Source organism: Gadus chalcogrammus, chromosome 7, assembly GCF_026213295.1.
Source record: "Gadus chalcogrammus isolate NIFS_2021 chromosome 7, NIFS_Gcha_1.0, whole genome shotgun sequence".
Lineage (NCBI taxonomy): Eukaryota > Metazoa > Chordata > Actinopteri > Gadiformes > Gadidae > Gadus > Gadus chalcogrammus.
This window is the reverse complement of record NC_079418.1, coordinates 20,807,577-20,818,245: the sequence shown is the minus strand read 5'-3', so window position 1 is coordinate 20,818,245 and position 10,669 is coordinate 20,807,577. Positions and strand designations below refer to the sequence as shown.

Genomic DNA, 10,669 nt, shown 5'->3' with positions numbered 1-10,669 from the left:
AAGTTTGATTGACATGCAAGATGAGGACTACAGGTGGAGCTGCTGTAGAGCCACGCCCATCAGGTGGTACCGGGAGGCGGGGCCAGGTCGCGGCCGCAGACAGACCCTTTACGACTTCACGTCCTGCTTCTTCTTCTGGAACTTCCTGAACTGCGACTGGATGGCCACGGCGGCCTTCTCTGTCTCTGGATCGCGCATATCGATGTCAAAGTCCTCCGCCGGCACATCCTTCTGCTCACCTGAACGGGAGAGGTGAGAGGGGTCACTGAGTGAGGGAGGTCCACCGCCTCCTGTCCAGGCTCCATGTACGCTTGGGTTTTAATACAGAGAGCCGAGACAGTGTTCTCAAGTCGAAACAAGGAAACGCTATATCAGTGAATGTGTGCCAATTTATCTTTTAATGTAGTGCTGAGAACAGCACTCCATATTTTTGCCTTCAAATACTCTTTTTTTTAAATGCATGAGTAAGCCTCATGCATTTCTTGAGCTTTGTTGGATTGAAGCACTGTACGTCTGCCTGGGAGTAGAAATGGATTTTTAAAATATGTAAGTGGAGGGTTGAATTACGATAAAAAACCTTTGTTAATCCATGAAAGGAACTTCAGGAACATAAACAATTCACCCTTTAGTGTCGGTTGGGACCACTCCAAATAGTGCTGTTATGAGCAAGTTTGTACTTTGTGATCCACATTGTGCATCACAAAGTATGTGGCAAGCAATGTAGCATTTAAAATGATGTTCTTATCATGCAAAAAGCTGAACAAATGAATACCCCCTCTGTCCTTCAATGTGCATCATGTCATGCTATTTCCCTGATGTGAAGCCGTGCAAGCTTTGTTAAACACAGTGAAGTGAACAGTTGGTGACATTGCAAAATTCATTATTTTTGGTGCAGAAACCCCAAGGGGAGACATTTGGAAGGAAGGCTGTGTCAAAGTACATGGATTAAAACAAAAGTATGTGCTTCTCCGTGTGCAGATGTGCTTTAGTTACTGTAAAGCAGGAAGCAGAAAGGCCCCAAACAAACCACTTACATTTAGCCTGAACCTTCTTCGGAGGACCTTGGGAAAAAGGTGAGTGATAAGGCGAGATGTAACTTTAATCAATACAAAATGCCACGCAGAAAACATCAACACAAAAGTCCTTCAATTTGGTTTAAAGTCTAATTATCTCCTGTGTGTGTGTGTGTGTGTGTGTGTGTGTGTGTGTGTGTGTGTGTGTGTGTGTGTGTGTGTGTTGTGTGTGTGTGTTTGTGTGTGTGTGTGTGTGTGTGGTGTGTGTGTGTGTGTGTGTGTGTGTGAGTATGAGCGTGTGCGTGTGTGTGTCTGAGAGAGAGTGGTCCTCATCACAAACTTTAATCTGACTAAGTGCCCCATCTAAAGACGTTACACAAACACCCCTCTACACACAAGGCAATCAAACACAGTTCCATGGTCAATTACTTCCATTGACAGAAATGTGTTAGTGAGAATTGTTATTTTTGCAAAGGATGCAAATTTACACTCTAAAAAAAATATAGTGCTGCTGGCCCACTATCAATCTATCAGCCATTTGCAGCGGAGGATGAGATGCGGGTTATGATTAGGATGTGGTCGTATTTCGGTTGAACCTGAATGTTAGTGTCAGTTAGGTATACCATACCTTGTCCAGATGCTGGCTTGCTGTTGCCAGACATAGGTGCAGATCCTTGTCTCTGCAAAGGGGGCAGAAGATGGGTAGAATATTTTAAGAAATTGTATGGAAATGAGCACGTATTTACCAGTTTTTCCAAAGAACAACTATGCTAAATCTAATTTATGGCTGATGTGTCGAGATGTCTATCACAACCCATTCACGTGACTTCCTCTGACATAAAAATTGGATATAAAGGCTTGAACCGTGTCTTTCTGAAAAGATAGCAAGAAAACTTGCTTTTGCTGCGCTTTCTTTGTAGTGACTCCAATTTCGTAGTCGTACGCCTTGGGTTTTCTCAGATCCCCTGAACGTCGCCTTGGATTAAGGCGTCTGACTGAATGCAAATGTACCGAATCAGCATCCCACTGAGACACAGCACATTTTATGTTCTTTTTTTTTTTTTTTACAAATGAGGAGCCCTAGTTAATTGATGCGCAGTCCTAATATACATAATGCAGTATATCTAAAGAGAAAGAATATAGAGGCCAGTACAGCCACGTTCTGTCTCTGATTTTGTGGTCTTGAAACAAAACCCTTAATATTTTCTCAAATGTGTTTGTTTTTGCACTGCACCACACCGCTGATCTGCTGTCAACGTTACCCGTCAAAGGAAGCCCTCCTAAATACTTGTGTGCTACCTCGATGCTTCGGAAACCAGTAAACTCTAGGTGGGTCTCGTTTACAAAATGAAATGATGTGTTATTCCCTTCAAACATTATATATTCACTGCAGAAGTTGAACATTTGAAAAGCAATTACTATTTATGATGCTGCACTGACACGCGACAGACGCATTCATTTTTAATTTCACTTTAGGTATTCCTTCATCGATACGGTAGAAGGGAATTATAAAATAACGTTATTCATAGACATGCAATGCGTATTTATTGTATTTGCTTTGTTAACCAAGTTTATATCTTCTGCAGGGAATAGCCCTTCCGTCTTTATCTCTAGTCTAACATGAATTATTAAACACAGGCTGTTGTTGACATTCCCAAATGTCAGGGCAATGGGAAGAAAAAAATACATAAACCCTTACTTTATATTACTTGTTATTTCCGCAGCAACAAAGAGAGGTCCAATAACTAGGATTAAACAGAACTAGAAAAAAAAGCATGCGCAGTGGAGCCATCTGTTTCTCTGTTTGCATGGGGAAAGCAACAGGGGAAGCTGCAACTGGGGTTCACAAAACACCATGCTGGCTCTCATCTGCTTGCAGTGTCCCTGTAGCTGTCAGTTGACCAGGGGGGGGGGAGGGAACTGCTACACACACAAGACACCTCCACCAACTGTCAACACAGCAGTGGGAATCCCCTGTGATTGCCATGATATCAGCCAGGTGCCCTTTTGCACAGAGAGAAAATAATGCCAACATGGGTGTGGTTAATGCAACAAAATAAACTATAACAAACACCACTTCTAAAGCAGGCTGTATTTGCTCATTCTTTGGGTGCTTTCATTGAGGCTGACCCACACTGCAATGCTGCGTGCATATATTTCTTTGCCTTTATTTCAGTTCCCAGTGCCTCTAAATCTTTGAGTTCCCCTTTCTGCTCTCCCCCTCCTCTCTCATCCCTCCGTCTTCCAGCAGAATGTATGATACACCGTGCAGCTGGGTCACAGCCTTAAGACCCACAGGGAGAGATGCACGCAAGCTAATCCAACTTCAAAGAGATAGGGACGTTCCTTCATATTATCACACATTTGAGGTATAAAGATTTGGAAAGTTTAATTTACCCGTGCATACCAGTGCGGTTAATAATAATAATAAAAACATCCCATTTGCACGTTCAAGTGTGGGAGCCACGTTATGTGTACTGTTTCGCTACAACTGAATAATATATTGTTGAACTGACAATCCTACAATCTACATCATTGCAAGCAGATATGATGGCAGTCTACAGGCAATTTCCTTGCCTTTTTCCCCCTCTTTCTCCCGTCGATCTGTCTGTCTGTCTGGAGGTCTTTCTGTCTGTGTCTCGCTGTCTTTCTCTCTATCTGTTGGCGTGCCTGTCTGGCTGTTGGGTGGAACATCTGTATGCATGTCTGTCTCTCTGTCGGTTGGCTTGTCTGGTTTGAATTCTGCCTGGATACGGCCTGAGGATCTTACATAACTATAATTAAATACATTGAGGCCGTCTATTTTACAAGCCCTAATTCCCCCTTTCAGCTGCGCTTTCATCTCTTTCACCAAGTAATTTGTACTAGCAATGAAGGAACAATCAGTGGAGGTAGAAGCAGTGGTGGTGGTGATGATGCGGTGGGGTTTTATGGAAAGCCATAAGTGATTTTCAAGTGTGAGATGTTAGTCACGACTCGCACAGCCTGCTTTGATGGGCTTATGGCTGCTAGCCGTTATTTCCAGCCACTTACATTCTTCGACAATACTGCAAACTATCTACCTCAAAGTATTTAACAGCCTCATATTTTTTCCCAACTCTTTGAGGTTATAACATTAGATTTGGATCTGCGGTTAAATGCTGTTAAAGGTGACATATTATACCACCAGGTGTGTGTATGATTAGCCGTTACAAGCAAACAACGGCTCAGTTTTTTCTAAATCTGCCTCTTCTGACATCACAAGTGGGCGTGTCCACTTAGATGTGTGCTGATAGATCAGTCTACCAGCCTATCCAGTGGACTGTAGCAAACGTTGCTCATCTATCCGTCATACATATAGTTGGACACGCCCACTTGTGATTTCAGAAGAGGGAGATTTTCTAAACGGCTTGTAATGGTTAATCACTCTCACACCTGGTGGTGTAATATGTCACCTTTAAAGAACAGGAGAAGGTGCGGAAAGGCAGCCATGTTCCCTGACATCCAGACCTAAGGTATTGACAGTGGCGTTGGAAGATAATTCCTGATTTGCCTGAAGTGAATCAGTACGCGGTCCGACATCCTGTAGTGCGTTGTAGTTGTAGTACTGCCTCCGTCTGCCTGACCATCCGTCCGTCTTTCCCCGTTTGGCTCCTTGACAAGATTCAACCCTCACGATCTCTGGATCACTTTAGGAGTGTCACCAGGCTTTTAGGACCTTCCCGTATCTCACGACCAGTGGCTGTAATGTCGTCGATGATCAGAATTTGTTGTGTACGGAGCATCTTCCCAATATACTGGATTTATTTATTATACTATAGTGAGCGATATTCCATCTGGCAATGCTGCCAATTATTGTTGTAAAAGAAATAACAAATGTGTGATTTTTTGTTTCCATCATATATTGGTTCAAACAATACTTATCAGACTTGCTCTTTATTCACACATCTGACGTTTTTCTGGTGTGAATTACATAAGTCTCTCAATCCAAATCCCGGCTATATACTCACAAAGGTTAGAGGAGGTATATTATACATATTATTATCTTATTGTTATTATATTTTCTTGAATTTCAGTTGTTTCTGTAATTGGCTGCCATAACTCTATATACCAAATAGTTATTGAGCATCTGTTCTGAAAATGCATGTGGAAGCAAAGCAACACAACTACTATGAATGATCTTTACAAAACTAAATCAAACGGGTTCTTTTTTTTTCTCTGGATCTAATTTGCAGATTGTTTCTGCATCAGCATGTGGAGAATCAGCGGCCGTGGGCTGGGGGCCAGAAGCGCCAACTCAGCATCGCCCATAAAGAATGAGGGAACTCATAGTCAGGGATACATTAAAGAAGTGCTTCAATGCAGCGAAAGTATCGATCCTGCATGCTGGCAAGTATACCCCCGACTGAGCTGTGTGCAAATGGGCTGCATGCGTTTTCATTTTTGGCAAATAGACCATTCATCCTTTTTAGTTTCTAGCCTCATATTTGTGTTTTGTGTAGGATTGGGCGGGCCATATCTTAAACTTAGTAACACATTGCAAGTTTTATTAAGCTTTTTTATTTTACCTTTATTTGTATGTTGCCTCTAAGTCACTGATGCAATGCAACACGACAGCCCCTTACTTGTCTAGCAGCAGGATATCCGAAAGTTAGTTGACCAAGTCTAACCAACTGTGCGTGCACAATATCTATCTATTTATCTATCTAACAAATATGCAATTGGGTTGAACGTTCCTATCCACATTAATGCCAAACTCCGGCTCTGGTCGGCCCCCACCCCTGTACAACCAAGGCTATGACATGGCTGCCTCTAAAAGACACGGCTGCCTCCATTGGGCATGTCTGTCATGACTTATTTACGTCCACTAGTGATGGGTAGAAAAGTACTAAATGTCGTTTGTCAGGGATGACAGGGTTCAGACCAGAGGAGGTGCACCAAATAAGCTGCTATGAGGAGGAGGATGGCGTCGTAGCATCCAGTTTGTTTGTGCCAAATTCTGTGTTAATTGCATCGCCACATTTCCAAACAGGCAGCATAATGTTTGCTTAGTCCCAAATTCCCAATCCTGTAGATGTGTATAATCCTCCACCTCATGCAAATGATGTTGGTAATTATGCTGTATGATTATTATGCTCTACCACAGAGTAATGATGTTGGTCTGAAGGACATGACATTAAAACCCAAAACTTAGGTTTGATGAACAGCAAATATATTTGTTTACTCTTTTTATAAGCTGTCCTAGGTTGTTTAAATACAGAAATAGACAGTGTTGGTGACTACATGATTAATATGTAAAAACTATTAATGTTTGTCTAACTGAGTTTGTCAAATACTCTTGTTTTCCAACGGAGGAGAAATGTAAAATAAATAAATAATCATCCCAGGTTGAGTCTAGCAGCTGTGGTTATTTTGGCGGGGTGGGGATGGATCTATACTCTCTCACTTACTATTAAGAATTTACCAAGAGGAGAGATAAAGTAGGTCAGACGAGGCTCGTCCCAGCATGTGGCAAGCCCTTGGAGGCCGTCATACATCAGTACTACAGCAGAAACATCGAACACGCTATCTGCCATAACCAGCTAGATTGAAAGACAACATGCAACTAGAATACCTAATCAGCTTATTATCCCTGAACGGGTAACACATTGGTGTTTGTTCGTTCAAATCAATCAATAGGAGAAAGTTATTCCTTTTTTAAATTAAATCTAAGCAATATTAAACCGTAAATTTGACATTTATAGGGCCTCTGACCATTTCAAAACATCCTAAAAATTATATTAGACTCACTGTTATACATAGCATAATTTTACAAATGATAACAAATAAACTGTAAATGTGTATACATTTCTCCAAAGCCTCCTGGTAACAATTGTTGGGTATCTTCCCCTTTAATACACTCTAAGTTTCTTTAGTATTGTCATGTTAGACAGCAATACATGGATGTTGAGTGTTGGGATATCCTGCTGTTGCTGTTGAAGCAGCACTAATGATAAAGCAGCGTGGCGTTCTCACAGATCTTTAACCTTTTCTGAGAAGCCTGGCTGTCGCAGCAGCATATATACAGTATACAGTATGCGCTATAATGGATGGGATGGATTTACTCGCTCTCTCTCGCACTAAAAGCACTGGTGCTGCGGTGCAAAGTATAATCAATCCAACACTGTCGCAATAATATTGTTTTGTACAGCCTGCCCAACCAAAGTCTAAAGGCTGTCTTTTTTTTTTGGTTTTGTTCGTTTATTTGTCTCGTATGTCTTGCCTTTGTTTTCTGAGATTCTCAGGCCAAAGTTCCCTCTTTCAGCTGCGCTTTCATCTCTTTCAGCAAGTCATTCATCCTAGCAATGAAGGAACGATGAGGAGAGGTGCTGGTATTGGTGGTGGTGATGATGAGGTGGTGTTTTATACATGAAAAGCCTGAAGTGAATTTCAAGTATGAGATGTTATTTGTCTTAAAACATTCAGTCCTCTCAATTAAATACAAAATCTGTCTCGATGATTCATCTACTTTTATTATATTAAGAACAGGCATAGTAAAAAGAGGCTTTTTGCAAAATAAATATATTTGTCAGTTGAAGTGTATGCTAATCACACCGTTGTTTGATGGCCATCCCATTTGTTAGGTTTGAGTGCATTAAAAAATGAAGTCCAATATAGACTGTGTATTTGAGTAAAGTGGGGTTTCTTTCTACTACTTCGAGCCATGTCTATAAGTACCCTTCAAACAAGTCAGTGTGGAAAACATCATAATAAATCGTGCAAGCTTTATGGTATCATAATGTAAATGTTATGTCAGGTTTTTCCACCTAATTTTCAGTAAAAATGCTTTTACTTTGGAGTTCAGATCCTCTCATTAAGACTTTAGATATTCTACACATTAATGTTTGCCTTCTCCAATCACAGACTGCCGGAGTTGGGATTTAGCCAGGTTACACAGAGTTTAGATGGATTACAGATTATTTCTGTGTAATCTCTGCTCTATGTGAAGGCGATTAGGGTCAGTGACCATAGCTCACAACAACAACGTAAACATTAAAAATGGTAGATTATATTTGTAAGGATGTTGCAATGTAAAAACACATTTGAGCTTTTTGAAAGAAACTATTCATTTGGTTGTCAAAGTTAATTCTTTATGAGATGTATCGACCGACAAAATGATTCATAATCCCAAAGCTCTATCTGCTATACCACTTGCGTCAAATCCATCCATTGTGGGTACAAACACAGTCCTCACTACAGATGGCCTCGGTGGAGACCAGCTATGTCTGCAGCATTGGGCACTTTGGGCCAGAATCGAGGCAAGGAGAGGATTTAGCCAGGGGCATGTAGTACAGGGATAGGGTTGAGTGGAGGAAGATGGGAGGTGAGAGGAAAAGCGAGGGAACGGGGATGGAGGTGAAGAGTTGTTTTGCATTGATTCTCATTTAATTATTCATCGCTGGTCCCATCCTCCCCTCTCAGCGCTGCTTCTTTATGGGCATATAAATCCATCACTGGCACCAGGAGTGCTGCTGGATCTCCGGAGGCAAGGGGTTTTCCTTGGCGTAATGTCTTATTTATAACGCGGCTGGGAGGAGCGCTTCAGCGCGTATTAAGCAAGCCTGTGCTGCAGATTTACGGCCACTGCAGGCACAACTTTAGTCTTTACCAGATGACAGAACGCCGAGCTAAAGCGGGCCGAATGCTTAACGTTTTCTAGTCGATGAACAGCGTTGACGTGTGTTTCGCTTTAACACATTTTTGGGATGCGCCCCTGGCGTGGCTCAGCCAGTGCAGCTGTGGAAAAGTGTAGTGATGGGACTACCAAAGCTTCTCCATCTGGCAATGCATGCTGTTTGCCTCTCTAACTCTCCATCTATCTTCCCCTGCCTGTCTGTCTCTCTCCCTGTCTGTCTCACTCTTTCTCTCTGTCTCCCTTTCTCTATCTTTCTCTCTTCCTGTCTCTCTCCCACTCTCTCCCTCTCTATCTGTCTCTCTCTCTCCCTTTCTCTCTCTCTCTCTCTCTCTCTCTCTCTCTCTCTCTCTCTCTCTCTCTCTCTCTCTCTCTCTCTCTCTCTCTCTCTCTCTCTCTATCTTTCTCTCTTCCTATCTCTCTCCATCTCTCTCCCTCTCTATCTGTCTCTCTCTCTCTCTCCCTTTCTCTCTCTCTCTCTCTCTCTCTCTCTCTCTCTCTCTCTCTCTCTTTCTCTCTTCTCCTCTCTCTCTCTCTCTCTCTCTCTCTCTGTCTCTCTCTGTCTACCTCTCTGTCTCTGTCTCCCTCTGTCTACCTCTCTGTCACTCAATATCTCCCTCTATCCTTTTGTCACTCCCCCTACCTCCCCCATTCTTTCACTCACTCTCTTCCTCTACCTCCCTTTATCTTACACTCATATTCTTAATCATCCTACTTCAATATAACTCTCTATCTATCTACTTATCTACATATATATACACCTATATCTATATCTATATCATATCAAAGTATTTATCATAGTATTTATGGGCCAAAGGGTTTGTCATTGTAATTCAGAGCATTGTTATTGAGTTTATAGTGATTAATTGTACCCGACTTCAACCACCACCACCAACCACCAAAAAATTATCAAATAATTAAATATAGCCCAAACCTGTCCCTATGTACCTGTCTTAAGAAGCCCTGCTTGTGCTTGGGGTCTTATCTCGGGTCTCCAAATGCTCTTATTGTTTCCATTACGAAGACGATAGGATCTTAAGGTTTGAGGCTCACCCGTTTTTCAAGCCCAATGTGAAAATGTTCCATTCTCTAGGTCAGCGGCTACCCTTAAATAATTCAGTAACTATAGGATTTGCTCTTTCACGAGTGCAAGCTTGATCACAGATAGGAGGATGGCTCTAGTACGGCCACTGGGAGGATGGGAGACGCTCTCAACAACAGGATGCGAGTTAAAATACGGATTATTCTCTGTGATTTGTTGGGTGCATCTTATCTTCTGTGATTAAGAGGGCCAATGGAAGTCTGTATTGTGTGCCTCCTCATGGATTGAGAAATAGTTCAAATGATGTGAAGCTAGGAATTATTTTGATATCATAATATATACTTCATGCTAGTTGCATAATCATTATATATAACATGATAAGCTTTAAAATACATAATAGGCAAACGTGCATAATAAATAGCTACTTGGCTATTCAGAGTTGCAACTTATTGCAAAAATAATTTAACAACTAATAATACAACATTTACTGTCATTCACTTCTTGCTTCAGAGTTGTTGCATGGAATGAGCAATGTGCAGGACAATTACTGTCGTTAAACCTTAACACTTTTCTATCAAGTTTCATTTGTCGCATAGACTGTAATTCTGTTACCGCTTATAGTTTGGTCGGGAAAGAAACCCTTTTATATCTGCAATAACGTTTTAGTTGAATCATCATCTTCACGTCAATTAAACGTGTAAGCTACCACTAAATTACCGCGTACATACTGTAAGACGCATCCGTGTCGTTTATTTTACGCACTTAATTTTAAAGGAATGGATAACACTCTCGAGTTGAGACTTATCACGTCTATATGCGCATCTCATATGACATACAAAAAAAGGTTTGTATTCAAACAACACGAAATAGCACCTACCTCACTCATGGTTAGGGATCGGTATTTTTGTGGAGCGCGTACGGCGTTTCCAGTGTCTTTACGCGTGAGGCAGTCGAGTGAAAGTA

At 41.6% G+C, this 10,669-nt stretch overlaps 1 protein-coding gene across 2 annotated transcripts; it reads right to left on the bottom strand.

Annotated features, from left to right (window-relative positions):
* pcp4a (Purkinje cell protein 4a) lies at positions 1–10,669 on the bottom strand. 2 transcript variants are annotated; one of them, XM_056595387.1, is made up of 4 exons: positions 10,584–10,669; positions 1,642–1,693; positions 1,035–1,061; positions 1–239 (listed from the first exon to the last, which is right to left on the bottom strand). In XM_056595387.1, exons 1-4 carry the CDS (start codon positions 10,590–10,592, stop codon positions 109–111), a joined length of 219 nt encoding a protein of 72 aa, XP_056451362.1. In that variant the 5' UTR covers positions 10,593–10,669; the 3' UTR covers positions 1–108. The 2 variants fall into 2 exon arrangements, with proteins under 2 accessions (XP_056451362.1, XP_056451363.1); XM_056595388.1 differs by lacking the exon at positions 1,035–1,061.

Bases quoted from the DNA above. Each gene is read 5' to 3' on its own strand.
- pcp4a (XM_056595387.1), bottom strand. The intron at 1,062-1,641 runs GTATGGTATACC...CTTTTTCCCAAG, and splicing joins CAAGCCAGCATCTGGACAAG to GTCCTCCGAAGAAGGTTCAG. The intron at 240-1,034 runs GTAAGTGGTTTG...TCTCCCGTTCAG, and splicing joins GAAGAAGGTTCAGGCTAAAT to GTGAGCAGAAGGATGTGCCG.